We start from the raw sequence: 27,905 nt of genomic DNA, 5'->3' as shown, positions 1-27,905 counted from the left end.
AGGATAGGGGCAACTCTATCTACGCTGGATCCAGTAGAACTGCACGCGAAGCGAGAATCAGAATCGTTTCGCTAAACCAAGTCACCAAAACCAATCACTGAGTGCTGAGGAATTTTAAGTTTTCAAAATTCAAAAACTTGATGATGTGGCAAGTTGGGTGTCTTCAGGATGTGAAACAGCGCCCTCTGTGAGGCCACAGGTAGACATTACAATTTTGCAACTCGGGACATTTCCGGTGCTGTCCTTTTCGGGTGCTTTTGTTGTTTCTCTGGGGATTTGGGTTAGTAAAAGATCATGTAGATAGGCAAAATTAGTAAATAATAAAAACTGGGCTCGTCCGGGATTTGAACCCGGGACCTCTCGCACCCAAAGCGAGAATCATACCCCTAGACCAACGAGCCACAGTATTTGACGGAAATCCTTGCTATTATAACATTACAAATTCTGATTTGGGAATCCCAAAGTTTATTTAAAGAAAATACTGATATTTTTGTCATTTAGCAGTGATTCATAAAATAATGCTTTGCTCTAACGACATTTTGAGTTAGCTTTATCGAGCTCGATTATCCATCCTCACGTTCTGCCTGCTCGTCCTTCTTCCGGGTCTGGTCCTGCCTCCTGCCTCCACGTGTTTGAGTTACTCTGCCATGGATCGTGAAACTGTTTAAAATCCACTTTGCCGCTTGACGGAGTTCAACAAGCTCATAAAATGGCATCTGAAGCCAAGCGGCTCAAGGTACGGTTTCGTCAAATCAATTCGTTTATGTAATGCTGCAGTGCGATGTACAGTAGATAACTGTCGTGTGTACTTTACACGTGCTGTAGCGATAAATAGCTTGTTAACTAGTACCGATACTACAGCTTAGTGTAGGTTGAGTCAAACCGTTTGACGTATAAAGACAATATATTCTAAATAACAATAAACTTCCTGACATCATTTGATCTGACATTTAAAACATTGATTGTGTGACGAATGCCTATGCATAAATATGCGTATTTTTCCATCACAAAATTGTCACCCAATTAGCTACAAATATATATTTTTAATTTTCCTCTTCCTACTGTGCAGGTGGACGATGACACTTCCCTGCAGGACTTCCTTCGGTGGTGCGACGGCGTAGGTCTAGTGCTCAGCACCAAGGTCCGTTCCTTTCCAGAGCAGAATCCTTAATTGGAGCAATTAAGTGAAAGCGCATTGAATTGTTTGTCACTATCGATCGCAGGCGTAGTTGAACAAAAATGGCAAATATTGTAACTGTTGGATCATTTCAACTGCGTATGCAGGTGCGAGTGAGCAAAGAAGGTGTGGTGGCCGACTATGGGATGTTGGCTCAGGATGACATTGAGAAAGGTGAAGTGTTGTTCACCATCCCCAGATCGGCTCTTCTTCACCAGGGCACGACCCACGTCGCATCCCTGCTGGAGCGAGGTAACTCCTCCAACATAGAATATTTTCCCCCTCCATCACATTTTTCTAACATATCTCTTTTTGTTCAGAGAAGTTCTCCTTGGAAAGCACTTCAGGCTGGGTGCCACTCCTTCTAGCTCTGCTGTACGAATATACCACAGCGCAGTCCAAATGGAAACCATACCTGTCATTATGGACCGACTTCAAGATGCTGGACCACCCCATGTTCTGGTGAGGGGGAAACACAATTATATGGGGTCACAACTACAAGGTGTTAATGGTCCAATCAGGTCCAAAGAAGAGCGAGATGGACTCCTGAGGGGAACCGGTATACCAGAGGCAGTGGAGAAAGACCTGGATAACATTCAGAGGGAATACAAAGATGTGGTCCTGCCTTTCATTACCAAACATCCAGACATGTGGAACACCCGCACGCACACTCTGGAGCTGTACACGCAGCTAGTGGCTTTTGTCATGGCCTACAGGTTAGTCAAACATACTTTAAAGTTTTCTTCACTGTTTATTTTGAACATTCTCCGAAGTCTTATTCCCTCCCTGTGTAGTTTCCAAGAGCCACAAGAAGAAGCGGATGATGATGAAGATGATGATGAGGGAAAGGCTCCCAATCCACCTATGATGGTTCCCATGGCCGATATGCTCAACCATGTTTCCAAGCACAATGCCAATCTGGAGTTTATGCCAGTAAAGACACACTTTAAAAAAAAAAAAGACATTATGCTTTTTTTTTTATGTGTCTTACGATAGCTACAACATGCTTCTGTCAACTCCCCCTAAAAGTTCGCTTCCAAATGTCTTCTCTGTTCACCCCCTCAGGACACTTTGAAGATGGTATGCGTGCATCCCATCAAAAAAGGCGAGGAAGTGTTCAATACGTACGGGCAAATGGCTAACTGGCAGCTGCTGCACATGTACGGCTTCACCCAGCCGCCTTCCGACAATACTGACGACACCGCCGACATCCCCATCATCAACCTGTACAAAGCGGCCACAACAGGTTCATCTCATGATCATTCCAAGCCAGATGGAGATCCACAACTCTTGGAGATGTGGGAGTTGCTACGGGATAAAGGACCGTTTGTTTTCGGCAAACATGGCTGCCTCACCGACATGGAGTTGCACAGTGTGCTCAAGGTGATACACATGGTTGTAGTAGTGCAAGTATGGGAATTCCGAGTCGGAATACGTACTGATGTATGGTGGTTTTAGGTGCTGTGCATGTCCAGGGACGAGTTCTCCGAGTTGAAAGATAATGACGGATGGGAGGACGAGGAGGACGAGGAGATCATTTCTCAGGCATTCTCCAATGACGGGCTGTCTGGATTAAAGACCAAGTGGAAGTGGCTCATCCACGAAGCGGTGCGTCTGACCATGAGGGGCTACCCCGATGTGGACCAGGACAGAGTCCTGATGGAAGACCAGGTTTTGCTACAGAGACTGAGCAGCAGGCAGAGGAAGGCACTGCATGTCAGATATGGACAGAAAAGCATCCTGGAAAAAGTCATGGAGCTCACAAAGACATGAAAAAAATGTTTTTCCTCTGCAATGTCCATTAATTTGTTTCATCATGGTTTTTTAAACTATCGCAGACACTTTTAATTTGTCATTAAAACTATTTGAAAGTACAGGAGACCCAAACAAACTTATTATTCATTACCTCCTCATGGATTCACTTTTTTATACTGTATAGTTATGAGATAGGGGGGAAACTATTTTATAAACCCAATCTAATAGCAAATAAGGCATTACAATCATGATTTGCAGTTTGAATGCTTTATTTTACTGTATGTACGCATACTGCAATTAATTAGCAAGAACTAAAGGCAAACTAGAAAGGACTACAAAATACACATGGACCAATACATTTACAAAACATTCAAAATGTTACAAAATGGTCTGTATTGGTCCTTCTGTTGTTCTTCAATTTGAATCTTTGTACAAATTGTCAAGATACAAGGTCAATCATTTTCACTTTGCACAATTTTACAAGCGCCCGGGAGAGAGAGACGTGTCAGCGCCGGCCGTCAGTAAACCATCAGTAAAGCATCTCGCCCAAAAGCACAAACATCAGGCCCCTCCCCCGGGAGATTAAACTACATCTTCGGGTCCACTTGAGGACAGAAAAAAATTCAACAAAAATAAAGCAAACATTTTTTTCTTCAATCGGTTTTAGCTTTCTGCCTGAGAGCAAACAAAGTGAGGGATGAAAAGGATTTGTGAGGGAACAAACCAAAAGCTTTGGTAGAATGAAATTATGTTCAGATTTTTTTTTTTTTTTTTAACATGTCAGTGTACAAATGTGACATGTCCCACCACTCTCCACTCCTCAACCCCCCCCAAAATATTTACATCAAAGCATCAAAAAAAGTATTTAAACAGCATTTCTCACATCCATCATCATCATCATCTCCTTCCAGACTTAGCTCCAAAAGGGATCAACAAAAAATGTAAATCTTCAGAACCAGTAGTCCTTAAGCCCACATTTCTCAATGGACTGTGGTTGCCAGTTTATCCAGTGCTGCCAACAGTGAAGGGGGAGGTGCATACGTGTGTGTGTGCTCTCTCTCTCTCTCTCTCTTTCTCTCTCGAGGGCTACGAGCTGCAACGTGAGCCAGGCTAGCTGGCGCCAGTTCCTTCCATCACCTGCTGGGCCTGCTTCTGACCCATGCAGCACTGAGCCACCGACTGGAACAACCTGACGAGGACAGGGAGACATTTTCACCACATCAAAGCCAATAGGCAATGCCTCGATTTGACCAACCCAACAGACCAAAAAAATAAAAATTAAAAAAATAGGGTGCAGTGCATACAAACGCCACTCCCTAAAGACTGACAGTAGATTAACATCAAATTTATTGATTCAGCTAAACCCACTTTTCAATCTCAGGGGCACAGTGCACAAAGTCATGGCTCCAGAACTTGAAGGCGGGATTCTTGATGAGCTCGATGAAGGTGATGAGGAGACCCCACGGGTGAGGCCGGTTCACAATCAGCCTCTCCAAAAGGACCCTGTGCGAGACGAGGCGTTAACGCTGTTGAATTGGTTTGGAGACCAAACGTGTTAAATCTACTCAATTAATTCCAAGTAAATTGAAATGCAATGAATCATTTCAAGCGATTGTGCCCACGCGTGAGCGAGTACACAAACTGACCTGGTGATCTGCTCCTGGATGGCCTCAGTGTTAGCCTCGGCAAACAGATAGAGCATGGTGCAACTGAAATAATGCGTGTGGCTGTTTGGGTAGCGCAGCTGGTTGGCGATGGCGTTCAAGAACAAGTAACGTCCTGAAAAGCACAACATACGTGTTCAGTGTCATCTTCAATATTGCTCAGTCATCTAGACGGGTTACCCTCGGTGTCCAGGTCCACAGCCAGGTTCTGGAAGATGTCCATGTGTGCAGAGTGGGTAATGGTGCTCATGGAGGGTGTGCTGCCCTTGTTGTGGATGTGCGCGATGGCCTGCGTGCCCACATACAACACCAAGGCGTTGATCAGCTGGATGTTGTAGCGGTTTCCTGGCTCGTTCGAAACCTGTCCGACCAAAAAAAAAAAAAAAAAAGATTTCAGATTTCCAATAACGCAAACCTTTAAAAAAAAAAAATTACCTGTAGATTGCTGCGCAGCTCTGAGAGGAAAGTGACGGGTGAGCGCGTTTTCAGATACGAGTCCAGATCCTTCTTGAACTGGGAAGGCATAACCGCTGTGAAGTTGGTGAGGATGCGAGGAGCGATGTTGATCTCACTCAGCATGTCCACCTGCACGTGACATCACAGACAAATATAGCACACAACAAATATAAGCAGAAACATAATCGTGGGGAAGCTAAGTCCAATACTTTGTAAACCCCCGGCGTGCATCTGTTCTTGTTCTTTATTGTCTTGAGTGTGCGGTTGAGTGCTTTCTACCTTGAGATTGGGTGTGAAAGGGTCGGGGAGCCTCATGTTGCGTGGAAAGGCACTCAGGATGAGGTTGCGCAGCTGAATGCAGTTGGGCGGGATCACGTCACAGAACCCATAATGGTAATCGCACAAGAACTCTGGGAAGTCGTGCAACAGGACCAGCAGTACCCTCAGTGTGCCCTAAAACAAGACAAAGTTTTAAATCATGGCTGGGGGGGCGGGGGAACAAAAACAATGATAGGCTTGTAACTTGAAAAAATATATAAGGTACGCAAAAATCAAGGTACCACGATCATAATAGGGTGAACACGGCAAGACATACCTTGTAGAGGATTTGCATAGGTTTGTTGAGCTCTACATTTCTAAGGAAAGGTGCCAGGTACTTGAAGAGATCAATGAGCAACTGCGCGTACATGGGCCAACCCTGCGGAGAGACAACAAAACATTTACACTCGCGTAACATTTGGCGCGGTGCGTTCCTCTGCATTGTGACAACGCGCAAGGCAAACCTTCTGCTGCGGCGTGTGCGCAAGCATGCGGGCGATGAAGATGCGATGAGATATCAGTTCAAGCCAAGCGTACACAAAACCCGGTGCCTTGGTGGGTCTCAGGATGTGGAAGGTGTTGCTAAAGAGGGGGGCAATTTGGTCAAAAATCTCAGCTGGACCAGAACCTCCCTGCTAAGGCATCGGTCGACGCAGGTCCTACCAGAAGGCAGTGAGCGTCTGGAAGTTGATAGTCTCCAGGACGTGCTCGGGCGCGTTGAGTTCCAACAGCAACATGATGAAAATGCGGTGGTAGGGAAGCTGCTGGAATTCTGTCTGACGGACATCGTGATCCTGGATCAACACCCCAACGACGATTCCCAGCACCTAGTGGGAGAATGCGGAAGCTCGAGTTGGGAGGACTATACGGTAGTTTTAGTTCACCAGCAAGACATTTAGACCTATCAACGTTGTACCTTGTTGAGGAGGTTGATCTTGGTCACGGTGTTGGAAGCCTCTCCAGAATGTTTGACGAGCAGGGCTATGAGTCGAACAAAGGCGTCGAGGTTGTGGTAGCACTTTGCTCTGATGATGGCTGCGCTGGCCGCCGGGTTGTGCTGCTGTTCAGCCTGCGCGCGATAACTGATTTCCACACACATCTCAGTGCACAGCCTGAAGAAGCGCGTGATCAGGTCGTCCGTCTTCAGAATACCCTGCTGGTGCATCTGAGTGGCGGAATGTCACAGACTTTTGAGACAAAACCACAATAGTGGTGATCTTCGCTTTTCAATGAGCTGCTGAGTACCTGGCCTACAAATGCAGAGAATGCTTTGGTGCTGTCCCGGCCAGCAGCGGCTGAGTGGTACAAGTTGACCCATTCCCTCAAGAGATATTCGGCCTTTTCCCGCAGGCCAGGCGGATCATCATACTCCGACGCTTGGGTGATCCCAGAGTGCATCATGAAGTTCGGCCCGCCGTGGGCCCGATCAATCATTGCCTCGTAGTTGGAGCGCACAACTTCCATCAACTGGGGAAGCCTGGGGAAATATTCACAAACACTTTAGAAGACAAGACAAGATGCTGCAACCTGACCGGGCTGTGTCGTATTTTTCCAGAAGAGTCATAAGATGAACCGCAATCAAACAAGAGAGTTCATTGTATTCCAACAGTGTAATTTACCCTTCTGGCGCATTTGCTCGAGAGTGTGCGCAGGTCCTCATCAAAGTCTCAATGGTGTGAAAGAGGTCCGCTTCGGTGACGTGGCTGACGCTGCGCTCGTCCACAAGCAGCAGCTTCACTAACTGCATGGCAAACGCCACGGCCATGTAGTGAAGTCCGTTCTCCATCGACTGCAATGCAAACCACGATGGAAGAGTGTGAATTGAAACAGCCGCCACACCCCTTTTTGGTTTGTCGTGGGACAATTATATGCCGAATACCTGGGCCAGGTGCAGATCGTACTGCTGCATATTCACAAGGTGGTTTCGAATCAAAAGCTCCACCGCCTCGACATTGTACTTGTACTCATCCCGGCATTCAATGAGACACCTGTCAATCAATGACACGCAATTAGAAAGTGCTTTTCTAACTTAAGTTGATGAGACGGTGTCATCCCACAAGTAAAGGAGCACTGTCATAACAATGACTTCCTGTATTATGTAACTGAAATGACTCCGCACTCACCTGGTGATCTGTTTGTTGCACCACTGTGGTCCGTATGCGCGTCCATCCTGGAGGGCTTTCAGAACCAACAGGTGACATTCTCTGTAGCGGAGCAGCAAGTCATTATCGGCCCCGCTGGTGGCATCCAGAAGACCTTCCACAGCCTGGAGCGCAAACATGGTTTTTACCAACGGTAAAGGGACTGGGATAGAGAGCTTTAAGTCCTACCTTCTGCAGCAGTCCAAGCGCTGCAATACCATCCCTGGAGTTTCTTGCCAAGACCACAGCCTCCAGAAGGCTACGCAACGCTTGGGTCAGGGGATTCATGGAGAGCGCCTGAGGGATGGCGTGAAGATGCTGCTCCAAGTCTGCCATGCACTTGTCATAGATTTGGGCGACATCATCCGTGGCCCAAGCTTGTTGCTGTTGACAAAGGTAATCGCAATAAATAAAATACTGCTCTGTGACATTTTGTGTAAATCGACTTGACACACTTGGGACAAAACAAATAAGTCACCTTCATTGGTTGAGCAAGGAAACCGGTTGGTTGGGTAAGATCATTACTTGGCAAGAAACCCGGAACGTTTCTTGCAAACTCCTCGTACACAGCGAGCTGCTTTTGGTCGACCCCTCCCACCTACAAAACAAAGACGTTGTTTGACTCCGTACGGCAAGTTAGGTAGTGCATACACTGAACTGACATTAAAATCAATCATCTGTTGAGCTGATTTACCTTGAGTCTTATCTGCTCAGGCATACGTTCAGCCTGGTAAGTCAAAACAACTGGATCACAGTACCGACGTCCTTCTTGGCGCGCGTGCTTCCTCAACTCAAATTCCTGCATGACAAGGGACACACAAGTTGATTATAAATGACATATTATCCTACTGTACTGTCTAATGCAAGGGTGAATGTTTATTTTTTTTTCAATAAACATTTGGAATTTCTTTTGGATCTTGGATCAATGATGATCCACTGTATACTGCACCTACTTTAGGCCCACCTTGTGTACTCAAAAGCAATGTGTGGTCGAATTAATTTGTGGTTGGTGGTGAGACGCTAATGCACTGTGTTCAATCAATATTGAAGAACTGCCGGTTTTGATCAAAGCCAGAGCTAATCAATAGATGCTTAAATGTGACTTTTGTGAACCCTCACCGTGGCGAGCCTCTTGTCCATTTCAGGGCCAGCCTTCTCTACAGCCGTCTTCTGAATAAAGCAACATGCCAGTTCACAGTTCTCCTGAGCAACCCTGGCTGCAGCTTCCTCCATCATTTCCCTCTGCTGGGGAGTCGGCGCCTGACAACGGGGGAAGAAAAAAAGAAAACATTCATAATTTGTCAAAGAAAGCGGGCTAAACTATCAGAACTGATCCTACCCTCAGTGCAGCCGCAAAACTGTTCTTCAGATTTGCGGCAATGCTGACGAGCAGGGGCTCACGGCAGGTGATCATGGCCATGCCGGCCGTCAGGTTCCTCATCATGTGGTGGGCTGCCACACGCATGCGGGACTCCTCTGAATCCAGGGCAAAGTCCTTCCGGATGATTTGCTCGCACGTCGTCATGGCGATTTTGATAGAGCGGTCAACCACGGGGTGCACAAGCTCTTGAACGGCACGCTCAACTGACTGCCTCACACACTGCTTCAATTGGGGATGGGCTTGTAGAAGAGGGATCTAAAGAGGGGGGGGAAGAGACGGAGTAAATTAGTAGCAATTCACTTAAATTGATTGGACTTTAATATATAAGGTATCCTCATTTCAAAATAACTATTGCAATTCTTTCCTGTCAATTTTGCATGTCCTTTAATGTATGAAAATTTAAATAACTATGTGACGACATCCTACAACAAAATCAAAAATCGAGAATGATCCTACCTCCCGCAAGAAAAACCAACAACAAAAGAAATTTGTATGTGTACTTGGACAAATTTAGCCACTACTTACGTTGGCATTTATATTAATGTGTGGTGCCAGGCCTGCCAAGGCATACACATTGATGTCGTGATAACTGAACTGTGGGGTGGGGGGCCCGTGGTTGTGCAAGGGGTGGTGGTGGCGGCAGCCGGAGTGGAGGGTGGTGCTGAAAACGGAACAAAGTCTCCTGTTGGTCACAAAAAAAGTCTGATTTAAAATCTGAAGAAAGAATACACAGGCAAACACAAAATATGGAAATACTTTAAGTTGTGTTCAAATGTAGACTGACCTGATGTCGAGACTGGGAGCATTTCATCGGGAGGCTTCGCTTCTTTCTTTGGTGCCGAAAGCTGCTCCTCAAGACTCTTAAGCTTGTCCTTGTCCTTCAGCAGGGTTCCTGGCTTCAGGTCATTGATGTCCAGGGACAAGTTCTTACAGAGAACTTCAATCTCAAATTTCAGGTTAAGCTGCAATGGAAAGCAAAGGTCAGCATTTCTAGTGTTCTCAGATGCCTGCATGTCTGTCAATTCGTTTTAAAATCCACCTTGAGGTCATGTTCTTGATGTAGCTCTGCAAGAACATTCATGATGGCCATGGTCCAAGGATTCTGGGGCCTGAACACCTACAAAAGTCAAAAGAAACCATGAAGGTGCAGGCTCGGGCCACGACCATCTCAATCCATATCGCGGCTCACCATGCTTCGCAGGCTGGACTCCAAAACTTTAGCCACAAAGGGAACCACATAAAGTAGCTCCTGTTGGCCTTTCACATAGGCTTCCAGTAGCAGTGACTTAATTTCCAGATCCTGAAAAAACAATGCGAGGAAACACTGAGTCATCTTAAATTATGTGGGGTGAAGCTATCTGACTGAAAGTCCAACTGAGATCACAAAGGACTAAAGAGGTCAAACATCTTACTGTATGGAGAATAGGTTTGTTTTTGGCCAGTGTAATCATGCCCAGCCAGTGACCCAGGTTCTTCAGCAACGAGCGATCGGAGAAATTGGCAGCGGCCTTGTCAGATGTCAACAAAACCTGAATGGAGAACAAAAAGGCAGCTTTTATAGTTGTAGGCCACACACTATTTCCAGTAGAGTTCCCACAAATCTCCAACCTTGATGTTCCTGTAGGTCTCCGTGAGGACCATCTTGACAAACTCGGGATTCTTGAGTGTGTCCAGAAAGTTGGAGTAGAGACTGTGGAAATTGGGCTCAATGCTGACACGCTTCATCACCAGATACTGAGACACCCACGGCATGAACTCTTCTTTCACAGTCTCTTTCAATTCCTCTACCTAATTAAAAGAGAGAAATGATAACCGCTTAGCTTATTATAGTCAATGACATCAATTGATATTTCCAGCCCTCACTTACTTACCTTTTGTGTCATGTTTGACTGAGAAAGGTTATTGAAAATGAACGCAATCTTCTCCTGGACATTCTCTGGAGGTTCTACAATCCTTTCCGTTTGGTCAGTGGCCACCAGTAGAGTGTCAATATTTGTAGTGTTTATGGAGGGCTGCGAGGAGGGAATACAAAGTTTATCTTAGCTTACTTTACCAACAACTACGTATATGTTGAGTCAAACTCACTGGCACATCCTTCTTGAAGCTGCTCGGTGTTGGCCTTGTGATGGTAGTGGTCTTTGCGGCCACGGTAGTGGTTGTCGTGGTCGTGACGAGGGTGCTTGTCAGTCCCGGCTGCGGCGCTTTTGGGATACCGGGTTGCTGCGATTGGGCTTGAACCTGTGCCAGCGCCAGACTGCCTGGGGTGGTGATGGAGCCTTGCATCTTCACCGGGGGGTCCCGTGACTGTTGGCCGTACTCAATATACTGCACACACAGGATATTGGAAGATGCAGAGCGTAGGATTTAATCTATCTTTCAGTAGTGCATCACCGCAGGCAATATTAGGGCAACAAGTAGGGCTGAACGATTTCAGGAAAAGAGCAAATTGCAATTGATGGAACGGGCCAGATGATATTCAACTATTATCTTCTATACACTATTAACACACCATATATGTGTGGGATTATAGTTGATGCAAGAGATTCTGGGTCAGTCAGAAGCGCTGCAAAAAAAACATGAAGCTTTAGCAATCATGTGGTCGCGTTGACTGGAATCACATTTTTGATGAAAAAAAATGATAAAATCGTTCAGCCCTGGCATCCAGACTTTGCTAAATTAAGGAAACCTTGTTACCTCTTGTAAATGGTGGGGGAACTGCAAAAAATGACCAATTGACGCAAGATGTTGACAATACTGGGGGTAATCCTTCAATCTAAAACCACACGGGATTTGAACAATTTTAGTCAAACATGACACGACAGCTGTCGAATGAATCAAAACAAAATTGAATACCTGTTTTTGAACCGGTCGAGAGCAGCAATTCCAAAGTAATACATTTTGGATCCATACGGTTTTCTTAGGGCTTCAAGCACGTATCGGAGTGCAAGGCCCAGGGCCATGTAGGTGACGAGACCCTTTTCAATAATGCCACCAAACAGGCAGGCCGTGATGTGCAGCTCCTTGTCCGGGTATTGCGGGAAGAAGCGGTACTCCTCAAACAAGTTCCGAAGCATACAATTGAACACTTCCCGCTCCCTGTTGATGTTGGAATCTTTGAACCGCTGCAGCATCTCTAGAACCTGGAGGTGGACAATTTTGCTCTGTGATTGGCAGCCATGTTACAATCCAGCCACTTCTAGATCCACTCAATGAAGAAGACTCAAATCAATTCATTTGGCTACTTACTTCATCCACAGACATCGTCGGGTGAGGTGGGTGGTTGTAGATGCGCTGGAAGTAACTGTTGGCTTCATCATCTATCTCCTTGCTAAAGTGCTGGTTTGCCTCAGGCCAAACCTGAGAAAGGTCAGCTGGGAGGAGAAGATTACAGAGTTGAGATGATGTACTGGAAGGTAGTGACTCCATAAAAGCAAAGCATGAGCCATGTAATTGATTCTTGTGTCTCAAGTCACAAGTATACAGATGCATCTCAATCAATTATGAGACATGCCATTATGCAACAGTGCCCTGTTCTGTAAGCACACTTGATACTTGAAATGAGTTTTAATATTCTAATCTTGAGAGATTCCAAATTTGGGGATTTAATTAGGCCCATCATTCTAATTATAAAATAGTTAAAATTTTCCTATGCATTTAATGAATTCATAGAATTCCAGGTTGACTTGTTATTTGAACTAGCAAATAAAATCACCCCCCACCCTTAATATTCTAATTTACTGAGACACACGTATACTTGCGTATTCAAGACTCTTAAAAAGCAAAAAAAAACTAAAGTGGGGCTGTCAGCTTAAGCGGACAAGGAATGGAAGACTGGCCTGTATTTCCTCTACAAAGTATTTGCAAGGTTAAATGGCATTTCAGAGACAGATTTGATGTGTCAAAGATATAAGAAAGATGGTTCTTACTGCCATGATTGCCCAGACTACAATGTCCCTCTAAAATATAGGTTTTCAAACATTGTCATTAGTTGCAGAGGAAATACAGTGCTGAGCAGCGCAGGGCGAGGCTCTCAGTCACACCACTACCACCGCCACTTACAGGCCTTCATCTTACTCTGCTGGAAGGTAGGAGGGTTCAGGCTTGGTGTGCTCATCTTTCTGGTGCTGAATGGATCAGTGCTTACTGCCGGCATTCCAAGACTAGAACCGATACCCGTACCGATGCCTGAGCTCAAGGGACCTGGACAGAAACAGAGTCTGCTTTAAACTACAGCCTTTCTGAGTGTCAACGGAGAAGTGTTTAAAATCAGGACATTACTTTCATTGCGCATATTCAAGAAAGACTTTTGGAAAAAGTACAGTACCAGAGTCCATACCAGGAAGCTGCGAGGACAAGCTGCCAATACCGCCAAATGGTGTGCTTGGATTGGTGTTTGAGAGGGGTGGAAATGCCTTTGCTGGCGACTGGGGATTACTGAAAGCCGAACTAAGGGAGGTGGGGAAACCCTGCATGCTCTGTGTGTGGGAGGTGGCCGTGCTGCCCAGATTCAAAGCGCCCATGCCAGTAAGAGGGTCCACCTAACAGAAGGGATGTTGGATTGAGAATGGTTCGGCTAATACAGTGAAATACGGTTTATTTTGTTGGAGGATACCTGAACCGGGGAAATGGCATCCAGGCTGCTGGTGCTCGGGGCCCGTCCTTTCGGCATGACTCCAGGTGGTGGCTGCCGGGCTTTGTTCATAACATTGCTGCAGTTTGCAACCATGGTCAGGATGGTCTCTGACAGCTCTTGCGAAACACTCCTGAGCGATAGGTGAAACAAAAATTTCAGTTTGAAATGGTGCACAAAAAATAAAACTATTTAATGCCAGGAGCAAGCACAAATATTGAACGACAAGGGGCACTCACCCAGCACAAGACTGAAGACAGGCCAGCATGGTGGCTAGGGTCTCTGGAGGTAACTGAGAGCTCTTAGGCTGATCCTTGTCTGGTGCCAGACCACCCATAATGGATGGGCATCGCCGTTTCAGGAATGTGACGCAAGCTTGGATAAAAGGTTCCTGACCCAGAGAAAAAAACAACAACACAAAATTACTTCCATACCGATCCCATCGAGTGCGTTTAAAACATTAACATTGAGACATACCCCGTGCTCTCTAATTTTGTCAGTCAGCCATTTATCAAGTTTGAGGTATTCACGGCGAGAGGCAAGTGCAGCAAGGTCAATAACAAAGGCAAACGGAGTACCATTCAGCAGCATCGAGAGAGACTGGAGAACAAACAAAATACGGACAGAATGACAGGACGCCCACTAACATAAGTGTCCAACAGCCTCCCGTTAAATCAAACGAAACAAAACTTTGTTTACATATTGACTTTTTCATCAAATGTGTGTTGTGCTGTAGTCAGTTTTCAAATGTTTTCGGTGTGTGGTGACAAACCTTCAAGTCTTGGGCCACATCCAGGATGCGGGACAACTTGGCTTGGTCATACTGCTCACCTCTCATATACCACTCAGCCATTGAATGCATAATTAACTGACGGATGGACGGAGACTGTCCCTGGGGGAGAAAAGAAAACAAAAAAAAACCATCAGATTTGGGTGCACAACCATGGTATAAATACTGCCGCTGATTTGTGGGCATATTTGAGCAAGACACATTTCATAACCAACCTGTCCGTGCCAGGCATAGTGCAGAATGATAGCAGAGTTGGGGTGGTTGCCCAGAAAGATAGGCATTAGGGTAGAGATGAGCTCATGGCGCAGCGTATGCCAGGAGGTGGAGATCTGCAGCAACGCCATAACAAGCATATCCGGGCAGTGCTTGATGGGGAAGCTGAAGAGTTGCTTCACTTGCTCGTACTGGCCGACCTCTGATAGCCTAAGCAGGCTTTCCACCAAATCCAGACTTTTCCTGTGAGGAGTTCAGACGTTTCAGGCTCGTGTGTGTATGTGTGGTCTGCAATTGGTTTGTGGCTTGTGTGTTCCATTATATTGGAAAATGAGAAACCTCAAAATGGACCAATTCCATACCATGTTGCAATCTCCCTGTTGTCATCCTCCGGTGGCGCTTTAAGGATGTCGATGGCTACTGTGTGGCAAGGGTAGTCGGCGAAGCAGAACACTTCAGGGCTCATTAGAGAGTGCTGAATGAACGATAACTGGAAAACAACATGGGAAGAGTTTAGAGAGGTAGTCAAACATTTGACAAAAGTTATAGCCATTGGGTCTGCATTGACTTTACCATAAGTTAACGTTACCTGTCCTTCTGCGTGTTTCCATGGCCGGTATATGAGATCAACAGGGAAAACCTCCATGCCCAAACCCCGTTGAATGCCGTACACCACGATATTCAGGCCCTTACTATCCCGGATTAGGAATCCTGCGTGATCCAGTTCGTACGTCACCTCTTTGAAGTTCAGGTTTGGATTCTAAAGGATTGACAAGGGCAAAGTGAGGAGAGGCTGGAAGTGAAGTACAATGAAGAAAAGGCATTTAAAAAAACATATACAACCATGTTGAATAGATTTTTTCTTTAGTATGACTCGCAACGTCTGTCCTGTGTGATGCCAGACAGTAACAAGCTAGTGTTCCCAGCGGATCTGTGAATGTTTAACTAATGCCTGGAGCCGCGCATGCATGCACACCAGAGTTCTTTAATACATTTTCTGCACAGTTCCGTCGTAATTATTGTAAAAGCGGAGAGCTGGAGTAAAATGTTCGATTTATACTTCATTTATTGGTTACTTTGGTCATGACTGACTGTGAGATCTTGTCACAATCAACCTGCTAGTTTATCACAATGCGCCTTCCTTTCTTTCGCACCGTATAAGAGCGTTGACTTACCACTTCTTTAACCACGTCGATGAGGACCTCAACATTCCAGGTGTGCGCCTGCGACCCGTCATTCTTATCCTTTCCGTCACTCCAGATGCCACTTCCAGGTGCAGAAATTGACTACGAGAGGATACAAAAGACAAGCTGGAACGTATCGAAACATTTCTGCGGTCAAATTGCATACAACCGAGTGAGTAACTCACCTGTAGGGGGATGCCATCAGTTAGGCCAGAGTGGGTGCGTGCCATCATGCCCAGGACCCTGGCAACCTGGCTGGCCGTCACCTCCCTCACCCCATACTGGTGGATTATGTTTCTGCACTCGTCCAGACTGAGGAGAAAGTGCAAACAGGTCAGTACTGACAACGAAGGGGCGCACACACCGACTCAAGCCGAGAGCAAACATACCTGGTACAGAAGCCGTAGCCGACTTCCTGCATGAATTCCGCAAGAGAACTCTCCATTATGGTCTTGGCTAACTCTCCAGAGTCAGGCAGGATCCTATCCATGAGAATGTCCCGTTTTTCAGGGTACAACAGTGGTGCGAGCACCACAGGGCAGCGCTCCTGAGGGAAATCTGAAACCAACACAGATGACACTCAATCCAACTATTTGATATTAGGCGCTAGACACCCTAACCCTAACCCATAACAGTTGACCTGTGTGGACTGCAGGATTCAACTTACCTCGGCAAAGTGTCTTCAAGAAGGCGTCAATCTGCTCTTGTCCAACCCCGCTGGCTCCCTTCTGGCCAAAGAGTAAATGGGAGAGCAGCAGGTGTAAGACCTCTATAGCGATGTCCTGGAAGCCACCTTCTTGGTTTCCGCCGAGATCTGCGTCGATGTATGACCGCAAGAGGTCGGGGAGCTTCTGCTTTATGAACTGCGCAGCTGAGCAGGTATTAAAAAAAAAAAAACACATTAAAAGTCAGGACACAAATGAATATATGCATTATTTTTTTTAATGAAGCACTCTTTCATCAAGCTCTATGCAGGACTGCTTACAAAATCCCCGAAGGTCTGCGTTGTAGGAGTTGAGCAGTGCAAGGCCAAATATCACCTATAACGTAAAAGATAGCAAGCATGTTAGTCCATTTCAGAATGTTTTGACGCATTACTTCATGCTAATTGTAGCAGTTGCCTTGAGTAGCTTACCTCTTGAACCTTGCTGAGCTTAAGAACTTTACTTAGTTGAGTGAATAAGTGGGCAGATGGTTTCAAACTCTGAAATAAAAAAAAATTAAAAAAAAATTCTCATTTGCAACTGAACATAAGCTGTAAGAAACTTTTTTTGCTTATGTATCTGCACTCATTGTATTTTAGGAAGTGTTAGGTGTACCTTTTGGTAGTGCAGGGGATTGTCGATGGCGTAGCACAGAGTCGAGATAAAGTTGGGCTTTGATATCAGCGACACGCACTCCTGGATCAGAAACTGTGTCTTGGGCAAGTTGGAAACAACATGCCAGGGAGGAAAGTGCAAAGACAAAAAAGGCATATGAAGGGCTATAAAAGGGAAATCTCACAAGTGCTTACAACTCAAGCATTTACATTACTCTTCTATTTATGGTGACAGGCTGACAAAAATAAGGGAAATAAAAAAGAATGCAGACGCACAGTCAATACAAATATTCAATGGGCTTTGATTTTGCTTTAAAACAAAATTACCTGGTGAAAATCCTTGCCGCTGCTTTTACCATCGCCACTGAAATCCACATGTGAGAAAAGACAGCGAAGTAGATGCCTGTCTGCCTCAGGACCGTGACGATTAACAATCTGGAAAAAGGCCCGTTAAGGCGAGTTAACGTCACACCTTCACACGTTCCGCGACGTCATAGTAATTCAAAAACCAAAACTAAAAACACTCACATGCTGTATTTCTTGCTGGCTGGCTCTGTAGTTTTTCTTTGTCAAATTGTCTACCAAATAGCTGATTTGAGACAAAGCCAGCGAGAGCGAGTCAAGATTCATTGCTGGTTGGGGCGGAAGCAGGCGGCCGAGCACGGCGCAAAATCACCATTATTCCCCTTTAGTCACTTCAGTGATAGATTACTTTTCCTCCCCCCCCCCAAAAGGTGTGAAAAAAAATAGTGACGTCCAAATGAGATTTTCTGTTAGTGGCTTCCCGGTCCTTGATAGAGTCTTTCAGTTTAAAATAAGGTTCAGCATCTGCAATGAAGAGATCAAAAATTAGTAATGGCCACATTATTTACGAGATCAGTGTATATAACTAGCTGTATCATTTCTGGAAACATGATTGACATTTCCGCTTCCAAAAAAAAAAAATCACAACTTCTCTTTTGAAATTTTCATGTAAAAAAGAAACTCTTTGAAAATTCACACCGATTTAGGCATTTTCATGTACTTTCTGTAATGGCCAAAGATGCTTTTAAGTCACCATAAACCAAGCAGTAGCCACCGGTTGGTAGCTGGACAGGGAGTGAATTGACATGGGATTGAAAAATCGGGTAGAGGAAAGCAGGTAAGGGCCATTGTGGAACCGATACCACACAAAGCAAGATGGTAACCTTCATGATAAAAGTCCGTAAGAGTATTGGCAGTCGTGTTAACAGCAAGTTAACAGCTGATCAGTTGCTCACTCTTACATAAGGTGCTGTGACCAATTAAAGCAACAGATTTAAAAAAGTGTATATATTCATCAATGTCATAACATGGCTAAAAGGAAAGTAGTAATTGGTGTTTTTACAGGATGGTGATATATGTGCATTCTTCCCAAAATCAAATCACCAGTAAGCCAATTATTTTACAGGGTAAGGTCCACGAAAGTATAAAATAATTACCATAATCATAGTTTAGAGCTGAGCATTTAAGGCTCAATTTATCATTTATAGGAAATTGATATGTTCCTTCTCACGTCTGGTTTTGGTCCCAAATAGCCACAAACAGCAAGTGTTCACTATATTTACCAACTTCTTGTCATGCCAGAATAAGATAGGCTTTTTGAGGCCTGCGAGCATGACAGCTGGAAATATTCCGTTTAGCACATTTCAACATCCAATACTGTGACATTAACCAACTCGGGCAGATCTATCTGGAGGTATGCGCCCCAAAGTTTGGTGGCTATCTAAATCGGGATGAGAACTTAACTCCCAAAACGAAGCTGCAGATCACTCGCACTAGGCCTCAGATGAGCTAAAACAAAACGCAGAATCGATAGAGCCGATTCCAGATAACGCTCCCCTAACAAGGTGGTCCCGTTAAACAACAAACATCCAAACGTACACACAACAAACACGCGGAGACGCAATAGTGTAGAGAGGAATAAACTAAAAACACACACACAGTGAAACAAAGGGCAAGTGCATGGACGGTAGCATAATGCTCCGCGCGAGCCATAAACAAGGAATCGAAACGTGGCTTAAAAAATATATCCAAGTGCCCCATTGCAACCAGAATTTAACACGTATGATATAAACTCATGTTAGTTGGCAACCCAATTCCCAATTCAGCATTCAAACGTGCTTTCTAGAAGTCAAGATTGTTTCCTAGTGTCGTCCACGGAGCACACCTAGCCGTCGAAGCTAACGTATAACTTAACTTGACCTGACTTATAGCCGACTAACAATTACATTTAGAGCTCGTCTAAATCATTCGGCAATATTACGCAACATCAAAAATAGCTACCCGTATTTATAAATACCTACTAATGTTACACATCGGGGAAATTAAGCTAACCCACAGTCTAGCGCTTTCACGCTAATACTCAAGCTAACCGTGCTAGATTCTGAGGCCCGAAACAAGGTTAGGATTGTTTGCTGAAAACTTTTGATTAAATACCCATTTAATAAACAACCGAACTACGGGGAAGTGTTGTTGTAATGAATTATAGAGGAGGTCTGGGTTAAAATAACGTCAGTAAGATGTAGAAACAAACCATATGGATCGGGTAAAGCTAGCATTAGCATTGTTAGCTCATTTCGAGTCCCGTCTAGTTTACGGAACTGCAATCACTTCGGGTCCAAGCGTTTTGTGCCCAACAAATGAACAGTGCCCCGACTCTAATTCTAGTATATATCAAAGTGGAGTTTGTGCAATATATAGGTGCGTCACAAGAAGGAATGATCCATGAGTAACTGTCAAATTAAGCAATTTGATAACGTATGACAGCTGCTTTCCAGTAAATAGTCGATCCCCGACCCTGGTGGCTAACCGTCCTGCTGATTTCAAATCGCTGCCGTAAGCATTAGAATCACCCTGAACCCGAGCTACCGAGGGATATGTCAGCGGATATTTATTCCGAAACTCACAGTGCTTCCACGAAAGTGATTCAGTGGCTCATTCCTCCTTCGTTCTCTCCAAACAAACTTGGGCGAAATGGAAGAGGGTCACGGCGCCTCCAAGTGCAGTTTGATTTTCAAAATAAAATGGCGACTGTCACCGTTGCGGCGCGCTCTCGCCGCAAGAAGAGTGCGCGAGCGTGCGCGCGCGCGCGCCGCACACGCACGCACTCAAGATGCTCTCGCACGTTCACCTGATAAATGCGGCACTATTTGTTTTCGGTATTACCGATTAGATTAGATAGATGGATTTGATAGATTGAACTGGGCACGAGGCCTTTTATTTAGTGCAGCCTCTCATTTTATATTTATGTGTACTGTTTGTCCCATTCAATAAACTGCTAAAAGGACACGCGTAACCGTGGCTCTCCTTGCCCACATGCAAAAGCATGACAGTGACTTTATTGCACATTTTTTCCACTACATCTTATCTGAAGCTACCACTATTTATATACAAACAATAAAAAAGTACATTTTCTATAAATAACATATCCCCTTCATGAATTGTCAATGTCCTTCCGTGTTTATTGGATCTTTTTGTCTGAAGCACTCTGAAGATTCTGAGGATCAAAAAGAATATGAAATAATTAGAAGTTAAGAATCAGGAGATTCATGTTTATTTACCTGGAGCTGATGATGCTCGCTTAGCAGTCGGTCGTACTCCTTGGCCAGACCTTTGGCCTGCCTGCCCATGGCCTCCATTTCAGTGTGGGACTTGTGCACGGCTACACACAAGCAAGACTACAAATAAGTTTTTTGCTAATAATGCAACAGATTCAGAAAAGCAGATACTTCCAATCCATGATCTTATTTCAGTCAATTATTTTTTTCATATTTTTGTGAAAAGAACGTTTTGTGGCAAAAACTCACCCTCTTTTGCCATCTTCAGCTGACTGGACAGGCTCTCAACTTCAATCTTCAGCTGATGATTCTTCTCTGAAATGACCTTTTCCTCATCTGAGAGAGCCTGGGGACAATGATTACATTTACCAAAGTCATACTTTCCGATACAGTCCTATCATAAAATTTGATTTCTTCTGACTTGTTTGAGTACACGGTTGTCCTCTTGATGTTTGTTGGCGGCTTTGGCAGCGCTCTCCATCTGTGCCTGAAGACCCGCATTGTTCTCCGCAGCAACAGCCACCTGGTTGAGCAAGACGATGACCCGTCGCATGACACTGGAACATACATAAAATGCACAGATATGGCAAATACAGCAATGTTTTTCAATGTGTAGTAGGAAATAAAACTAACAGCCAGAGGAAGAGTGAGAATCCCGAGATGTAGAGGTTCCGCTGCGCTCTGAAGAGCCTCATGTGAAGGTGGTCGAAGAGATTGGCGTTCACCTGAGCCTCTTGCATCGGTTCGGGGTTTGAGTACTTGTGTACCTCTCGAGCAGCATCTGAGAGGCGGATAAAATGTTAGACTCACATTTTGTCGTTGAGATGAACAACAGAGGTGTCCAGGTAGCTCACCGAGGAAAAGAACAATGAGAACCATGATCATGGTGAAGAAACACTTATTCCAGTAAGGGGATAACCACCTCCATATTCTCCAACTGAATACCATACGCCATCTGCAAAAATATTTTATATGTACAGTTCCAATCTTTACAGAGCCTAAAACACAATTAAAACTTTTTTTTCACCATTAATGTGACCTATAATTTAACATGTAAATTATTTACATGTATTACAATTCTAGCACTAAACACACTTTTGTTTTCAAATATGATCGTAAACTTTATATTCTACCTCTGTGCTGATACGAAAGGTGCACATAGGATGAGGTTGATCCCTATTTCGACATAGAGAAAGAAGGCCACGGCCGTCCACTGAAGGGTCATCTTGGTCTGTTTCCTAGGTCATAGGCCGAACGGGCACTTTCCTATATGAGTCAAGAAGCAAAAAAGAAAACAAAAATCAGTTTCGCGACAGAACTAGTAATTGGGTGTAGGCATGGCAGTCTTATGCTGGTTGTGGATATTTTGATTATTTTTTAATGACCTTTGCACAAATAGTTGTCTTTTCAGTAAGTACAAAGAAACTACTTCGTTCCAATTGCCAAGAGGACTAATCTAAGATCGAATAACTCGGCTTTGTTTCTTTTTTTTCTATTTATAGGTGCTTTTTTTTCCTCACCCGCCAACCAGTATTAAATTTCATTACCCAATTCAAAAGTGAGGAGACAGTAAGATATATTTCAATTAAACAAAGCAAGTTAGAACAATAGATTACAAGGAGTTTGACTTACCAGAAGTTGCGTGAGCACAGCACATACAGAAAAGTCCATGCACACACACATATGCACACATGCACGAACAACAGCTGCATGTGTGCTCCACAACAGTCGCGTATGTCAATCACTTTAGGAGCACAAAATAGTTTCCCTCTGTGTCATTAATTAATCATTGGTCAAATTACGCTTATGTTCTTTAAAAAAAGTGTATTTGTTTTTGTATTTTATTCATATTTTACACTTGGGTAAAAAAAAAACTGCAAAAAAACATTATTTTTATTTGGATTATAATGTGAACTGATTTCTTATCAAACACAATACTCATTTCTTTCTGTTCTTAAAGGTATTAATTAACAACAATAGCAGTAGTACAAAAATCACTAAACACAACAGCAAATGAAGCACAAAATGTATGGTGCAGCCTAAAGACATGTCCTCCACAAGAGAGTAAATTATATGGACCACAGCGACACTCACTGGTGAGGAAGCCCAATTACAGAATGACGTCACATTCTCCATTCTCGGCCACCGTAACAATCGCGGAAGTAGTCGCGCCAATGGTTTTATCCAGGCGGCAAGAGAATAAACATTGACCCCCCTTGCGTGGGTAACGTGACAATAAACATGGATGACGAATGGGAAGACGAGGTACGTGATATTAGCAATGTAAATAAATGCTTTTAGATTTGGAAAACATAATTGTGTGGCCAGCACGTTAGGTTTTGGGGGGGGGGGGGGGGGGGATTTAAGACACGGTTGCACGTGCATGATGTCTACACCAAAACAGTTTTCTTGCGCTCCTCTCTGTGTTCTTTATTGCACTTTTTTGACTTTAAAAAAAATTAGGTTGGTCAATTTTGACAGATATGATACGTGCCTGTGTCCAGGAGCAGATTGTTGTTGTAGAACTCTCTGGGATCATAAATAATGATGCTATGTTCAAGTCTCGGGGCACCTGCAAAATACTGGTAAGTTTGGACTTTCTTGGGGGGGTGGGTTCGTTGTCTCAAAAAAAAAAAAAACACGTCTGGCACTGCAATTCTTAAATCAACTAATTTGCATTTGTCTGATAGGATATTGACAGTGAGCAGCCAATGATGCAAGTGGGCCAGTACGTGTTTGCAGGTGAATATGAAGGTAAGAAGAAGCTTCACTGTTGTGGGAAAGAACTTCAAACAAGTTTAAGGACAAAAATAGCTTTAGAAAACGGTCAGGTAACAGGACAAGAAATTAATATGGTAAACAGACCATACATGACCAAATGGATCAAGATATGTAAAAAACAACAACAACAGCAGTTTTATTGTACATCTTCACACTTAACCAGATACTGACAGACTTTCAAAGCAATAATTTATTTCCATATTTTTTCTCCACCAATTTCCCATTCCAAAGATGCCATAGGAACATGCGTGCTTTTTGAGGAGGGAGAAGGCAAAGGTAAAGTCTCCACGCTAAATGTCTTCTCTGAATGATTTCTGGCACTGCTTTTGCCACAGTCATACTTGATCTTGATGTTTGTGCACATCTACGGGAAAATAAGGCGGTGTACCTGAGCTCCAGTACAAGTGTCATACGGTGAAGAAACTCATGATGCAGCGGGTCTTCCTCAGCGCGAAGAAAGAAAATGAAAGTGATGCAGGTAATAGATAACATTGCTGTGTAGTACAAAATCACAATATAACATTGGTTTTGTGTGGGCAGGTGCCGAAGGGCATAAGCAGGGCGACACGGTCTGCCAGTCGGTCGAAGAAACAAAACAGGAAGGATGAACACCAGACATGCAATGAAGATGGTGATGATCCAAGTGAAGAAACAAGCTTGTATTTGTTTTTATTGTCCACCTTATTATTTAAGGAACCTGGCATTTTGACAATGTCATTTGTATTTTCCTACTCTGTGTCCCTGTCAATATGAAGGAGCTGCCCCTTTAACAAATATTTTTGATATTTTCATTGACATTGTCACCCTGAATGTAAGCATATATGTTTTGCTTTTTTCATGTACATTCTGTGATTTGCATTATTTTGTAGTTGATGTGTTTTGAAACATTATTGAATAAAAATATCCTACTTTGACTGTTGGACGTAGTTGGAAACGTTGACTGAAAAGGAAAGATTGCCTTTGAGGACGTGGCGGTTTTTGGCCAATCCAATCAATGATGCTCACAGGATGTGGACCAATGAGCGAGCGACATGGCATCTGCGTCCTCGCAACGTCATTGGCTACTCGCCGTTCGACCATCGGGTGTGTTTCCTGGAGTCGACGGCCACATCGACGAACTTATCTCAAGACATCGGTAAGTCATCTTGGAATAAATTTGGACTCAGTTAAAACACAAATGTCGTTTAATTTAAATATCGCCAGTATGTGTTACACAATATCCGGAGCAACTTCGCGTTAGACGTAGTAAAATATGTTATCGAAATGTTGCGCTAAGCTAGCCGGTCAAATGTAGCACCAGCAAGTCCGTTGAGAATATAACGGTCACTCTTCTCCAATCAATCACTTGTTTACCAGTACCGTGTTCTGTACGTTTAAAGATGTGCCACTTCCTCTGTGGTTATTTGTGTTACCTAAGCGTCGCATCTGCTTTGTGATTCAGCAGGGTTTAATTTTCTGTTTAAGGAGCGTGATTGACTTTAATCTGGCACTTAAAATAGTTCTGTGAATTGGCACGATATAACTAAGTTGGAAGACTTCATGGGAGTCGAACTCAAACTAATGACACCATGTTTCATCATCCCCAGTCACCATACGCTTGAGAAAATATGAATGCTCATCAGCTCCAGAGTATGAATTATGGAGATGAATACCTCAAATGACAATGGAGGTGTTTCACAGTTTTGTTTTCCTTCCCTTGCTGACAATGTCCTATTTCACCCACGCAGGTGCAGAGAGGGTTGCCGTGTCTACATGGGGAGGATGGAACTGCGGGCGTTTTTAATGTGCTTTGCACTCTGTGTGGTGTATGCCACCAGCAAGCCCACCGAGAAGAAGGACCGCGTCCACCACGACGACCCGCTCAGCAACCGGGAGCATGACGACGCGGAGAACTTTGACTACGACCACGAGGCTTTCTTGGGCCAGGAGGAGGCCAAGTCTTTCGATCAGCTCACTCCTGAGGAGAGCAAGGAGCGACTCGGGTAAAGTTGCTACCAAAGATAAAAGTGCAAGTTATGTTGTGGGCAAGGATTTTAAAAAGTGATAAAATGCTTGTTCGTCGTGTTGGTCAGTACGTTCTAAAAAAACAACTGCTCTTTCAGCATCATTTGACAGATTTAAATATTGCTACTATTTCCCCCACGTTCTGTTTTTCATCGATCTGCTCTTGTGTCGTCTGCAGCATGCTTGTGGAGCGCATCGATGAAGACAAGGATGGTTTCGTGACAGAGGAGGAGATGAAGAAGTGGATCAAGCACGCGCAAAAGAGGTGGATCTACGAGGACGTGGACCGCCAGTGGAAGACGCACGACCTTGATCAAGACGGCAAGGTGTCATGGGAGGAGTACAAGAACGCCACGTACGGATACATTCTCGGTAAGAACCTTCAGCCGCAGTTTGATAAAAATCCACCACCATGCCGCCAATTCTCAATCTTTGACCGCAGATGAACCCGAACCCGACGATGACTTCAGCTACAGACAGATGATGGTGCGGGATGAGAGGAGGTTCAAAATGGCTGACCAGGACGGTGACCAGAAGGCCACCAAAGAAGAATTCACCGCCTTCATTCACCCCGAGGAGTTCGACCACATGAAGGACATCGTGGTGATTGTGAGTGATAACAACGCCCGGCAGGTAGCACGCCACTTTCACAGTAGTGTTTACATTGCCCTGCCTCGTAGGAAACGATGGAAGACATCGACAAGAATGGAGATGGCCTAATTGACCTGGACGAGTACATTGGTAAGTTCTTCATGAAAATCAAAAGAGCCACTTTGGGGTCTGAAAGCTGATTGAGGGCAACACAAGAAGAACCCGACCATGTTGTTGTTCCCCTTCACAGGTGATATGTACAACGAGGAAGGCACCACCGAGCCCGAATGGGTGAAGACTGAGAGGGAGCAGTTCAGCGAGTTCCGGGACAAGAACAAAGATGGCAAGATGGACAGGGATGAGACACGGGACTGGATCTTGCCAAACGACTACGACCACGCAGAGGCCGAGGCCAAGCACCTGGTCCACGAGTCCGACACGAACAAAGTAAGCCCTCGCCTCCCGCATGCAAGGCTTGCCGAACCCTCTCAAAGTTGGAAAAGATTATATAAAATTTTTGAGAAATAATTTTCTGTATAGTACATTTATTTGAACCCTCCTTCCACCAGGACGGAGTCCTGACCAAGGATGAGATCGTGGACAAGTACGACCTGTTTGTGGGCAGCCAGGCCACCGACTTTGGAGAAGCCCTCACTCGGCACGACGAGTTCTAAATTTGCAGCCGTCCGCAAAGACTTTGTGTCCACCACGCCTCGTTACTCCTTTTCTCAGTGGATATCACCGGTTTTTTTAATATATATACACACAGGTCATCTAATTTATTTAATTTTTTGAATGTCTCTTGTCATGCACACGCACACACACTTTTGCAAAGCTTCCTTGTTTGAATGGAATGGAATGAATTTAGTTTTTTTTGCAATGCACTGGACAATAACCTAGCCTGATTTATTGACGTTGTTTGCACCGTTTGAATTTTTGTAACAAGGGCTAAATTGGACTTTTGAAAATGGAGCCTTTTGTTCACTTTAAGTTTTAAGGCATCTAAATTTATGGACGGAATGCTCTATTGCGTCATTGCTATAAGTTGTGTATTTGTGTGTACAGTACATTTTCTTGTCTTTTTTGACAACTGACATCCACTTTTGGCATTGTTATACACTTTGTTTTATGTGCCAAGCCAAAAACACTCAAACAAGCCTTTATTTCTCCATTGCAAACACTTGAGTATAAAAGGTCTTTGCTATGCTGATATTATCACCACCAACATTTAAAACCACTGTGCATACTTTTACATCATTAACATGTTTTCTTGAGTTTTTTTTTTTATTGGCTCTCTGCTTAAGAAGCCTTTTTGTAGAGATTTAAATGTAAATATGTTGTTCTGCAAACTGAGCTGACGATCAAGTCCAGTTTTTGTGATTGAAAATATCTTAATAAAAACGATGTAAAAAATATACAATGTCTGTCAGTTTGGCCTCTTTTTTTTTTTCTTGTCTCCTTAAATTCTGGATGGAAATCAATCGTGTGGCAACCACGCACTGTAATAAAACGGACTGGGGTGACAATACAGATTCCATGGAAAAGGTGAGCGCAAACTCATCCAGCTAGTATCACAAAGGTCAAAGCATAAGCGCTTTATTACATTCAAACTTTAATCTAACAAAGGAACGATTGCATTGCATCACAACTTCAAGGAATTAAGCTTTACCCTTTAATTTCAGTCTACTGATTTAAAACAACAGTTTTTACTTTTTGGATTAAATTAATTTAACGTATATCGCACCAATTCACTCACAAAAGTGTCAAAATAAATCATGCAGTTTATTGCTCAGTGTTACTGTCATAAGTGACTATTGTGTTAACTTGCATATGAACCAACACTGACTATTTTTAAGCAACAGTAATTTAATCTACCTGGAATTAATTTTAATCTACCTAGAACTAACCAACTTTTTTTAAATTG

At 44.1% G+C, this 27,905-nt stretch overlaps 5 protein-coding genes, 1 long non-coding RNA gene and 1 other non-coding gene across 7 annotated transcripts; 4 read left to right on the top strand and 3 right to left on the bottom strand.

Annotated features, from left to right (window-relative positions):
• Window positions 1–245: 245 nt before the first annotated feature.
• LOC119124919 lies at window positions 246–27,395 on the top strand. Its single transcript, XR_005098360.1, has 3 exons — window positions 246–262; window positions 9,655–9,658; window positions 26,850–27,395. It is a non-coding gene; the product is annotated as an uncharacterized LOC119124919 (long non-coding RNA).
• On the bottom strand, window positions 330–401 carry trnap-ugg. The gene has a single exon. It is a non-coding gene; the product is annotated as a tRNA-Pro (tRNA).
• setd6 (SET domain containing 6, protein lysine methyltransferase) lies at window positions 585–2,976 on the top strand. Its single transcript, XM_037255293.1, has 8 exons — window positions 585–736; window positions 1,070–1,141; window positions 1,285–1,429; window positions 1,498–1,639; window positions 1,699–1,893; window positions 1,972–2,110; window positions 2,243–2,560; window positions 2,636–2,976. The coding sequence occupies exons 1-8, from the start codon at window positions 710–712 to the stop codon at window positions 2,948–2,950; spliced, it is 1,353 nt and encodes a 450-aa protein (XP_037111188.1). The 5' UTR covers window positions 585–709; the 3' UTR covers window positions 2,951–2,976.
• Window positions 3,184–20,109, bottom strand: cnot1 (CCR4-NOT transcription complex, subunit 1). Its single transcript, XM_037255291.1, is given in 50 exon segments — window positions 3,184–4,121; window positions 4,301–4,435; window positions 4,579–4,711; window positions 4,777–4,957; window positions 5,032–5,181; window positions 5,332–5,505; window positions 5,648–5,749; window positions 5,835–5,952; window positions 6,034–6,197; window positions 6,287–6,535; window positions 6,616–6,847; window positions 6,990–7,159; window positions 7,250–7,358; window positions 7,494–7,636; window positions 7,701–7,895; window positions 7,990–8,109; window positions 8,206–8,310; window positions 8,631–8,771; window positions 8,851–9,147; window positions 9,418–9,503; window positions 9,506–9,574; window positions 9,677–9,854; window positions 9,932–10,009; window positions 10,082–10,192; window positions 10,305–10,421; window positions 10,501–10,680; window positions 10,764–10,904; window positions 10,978–11,217; window positions 11,587–11,665; window positions 11,746–12,032; window positions 12,139–12,263; window positions 12,952–13,092; window positions 13,217–13,430; window positions 13,505–13,655; window positions 13,762–13,913; window positions 14,000–14,122; window positions 14,295–14,414; window positions 14,528–14,768; window positions 14,888–15,015; window positions 15,115–15,285; window positions 15,701–15,811; window positions 15,895–16,021; window positions 16,099–16,267; window positions 16,377–16,580; window positions 16,695–16,749; window positions 16,845–16,913; window positions 17,029–17,127; window positions 17,355–17,462; window positions 17,556–17,855; window positions 19,955–20,109. Coding segments are annotated over 49 exon segments (7,173 nt in total). The 5' UTR covers window positions 17,658–17,855; window positions 19,955–20,109; the 3' UTR covers window positions 3,184–4,042.
• Window positions 20,353–22,337, bottom strand: LOC119124917 (B-cell receptor-associated protein 29-like). Its single transcript, XM_037255295.1, has 8 exons — window positions 22,238–22,337; window positions 21,739–21,871; window positions 21,460–21,560; window positions 21,239–21,386; window positions 21,027–21,162; window positions 20,855–20,951; window positions 20,609–20,709; window positions 20,353–20,544 (listed from the first exon to the last, which is right to left on the bottom strand). The coding sequence occupies exons 2-8, from the start codon at window positions 21,828–21,830 to the stop codon at window positions 20,509–20,511; spliced, it is 711 nt and encodes a 236-aa protein (XP_037111190.1). The 5' UTR covers window positions 21,831–21,871; window positions 22,238–22,337; the 3' UTR covers window positions 20,353–20,508.
• Window positions 22,758–24,298, top strand: gtf3c6 (general transcription factor IIIC, polypeptide 6, alpha). The gene is made up of 6 exons (XM_037255296.1): window positions 22,758–22,870; window positions 23,110–23,190; window positions 23,296–23,359; window positions 23,618–23,662; window positions 23,766–23,864; window positions 23,927–24,298. The coding sequence occupies exons 1-6, from the start codon at window positions 22,847–22,849 to the stop codon at window positions 23,992–23,994; spliced, it is 381 nt and encodes a 126-aa protein (XP_037111191.1). The 5' UTR covers window positions 22,758–22,846; the 3' UTR covers window positions 23,995–24,298.
• Window positions 24,408–26,759, top strand: LOC119124916 (calumenin-B-like). Its single transcript, XM_037255294.1, has 7 exons — window positions 24,408–24,521; window positions 25,114–25,368; window positions 25,569–25,762; window positions 25,833–25,999; window positions 26,071–26,131; window positions 26,232–26,428; window positions 26,551–26,759. Exons 1-7 carry the CDS (start codon window positions 24,418–24,420, stop codon window positions 26,653–26,655), a joined length of 1,083 nt encoding a protein of 360 aa, XP_037111189.1. The 5' UTR covers window positions 24,408–24,417; the 3' UTR covers window positions 26,656–26,759.
• Window positions 27,396–27,905: the final 510 nt, after the last annotated feature.

The sequence above is a fragment of the Syngnathus acus genome, chromosome 6 (genome assembly GCF_901709675.1).
Source record: "Syngnathus acus chromosome 6, fSynAcu1.2, whole genome shotgun sequence".
Classification (NCBI taxonomy): Eukaryota; Metazoa; Chordata; class Actinopteri; order Syngnathiformes; family Syngnathidae; genus Syngnathus; species Syngnathus acus.
Note: the sequence above shows the minus strand (reverse complement) of the source record. Positions and strands in the feature narration are given on the sequence as shown.

Coding starts and splice junctions, on each gene's coding strand:
- gtf3c6 (XM_037255296.1), top strand. CDS start 22,847: ATGGATGACGAATGGGAAGACGAG. Junction 23,360..23,617: donor GTTTGCAGGTGAATATGAAG/GTAAGAAGAAGC, acceptor CCCATTCCAAAG/ATGCCATAGGAACATGCGTG. Junction 23,663..23,765: donor TGAGGAGGGAGAAGGCAAAG/GTAAAGTCTCCA, acceptor CGGGAAAATAAG/GCGGTGTACCTGAGCTCCAG.
- setd6 (XM_037255293.1), top strand. CDS start 710: ATGGCATCTGAAGCCAAGCGGCTCAAG. Junction 1,894..1,971: donor GCTTTTGTCATGGCCTACAG/GTTAGTCAAACA, acceptor CTCCCTGTGTAG/TTTCCAAGAGCCACAAGAAG. Junction 2,561..2,635: donor AGTTGCACAGTGTGCTCAAG/GTGATACACATG, acceptor TGGTGGTTTTAG/GTGCTGTGCATGTCCAGGGA.
- LOC119124916 (XM_037255294.1), top strand. CDS start 24,418: ATGGCATCTGCGTCCTCGCAACGTCATTGGCTACTCGCCGTTCGACCA. Junction 24,522..25,113: donor GAACTTATCTCAAGACATCG/GTAAGTCATCTT, acceptor TCACCCACGCAG/GTGCAGAGAGGGTTGCCGTG. Junction 26,000..26,070: donor TGAAGGACATCGTGGTGATT/GTGAGTGATAAC, acceptor CCTGCCTCGTAG/GAAACGATGGAAGACATCGA.
- LOC119124917 (XM_037255295.1), bottom strand. CDS start 21,830: ATGACCCTTCAGTGGACGGCCGTGGCCTTCTTTCTCTATGTCGAAATA. Junction 21,163..21,238: donor TTCTCACTCTTCCTCTGGCT/GTTAGTTTTATT, acceptor TGTATGTTCCAG/TGTCATGCGACGGGTCATCG. Junction 20,710..20,854: donor GCTGAAGATGGCAAAAGAGG/GTGAGTTTTTGC, acceptor GCTTGTGTGTAG/CCGTGCACAAGTCCCACACT.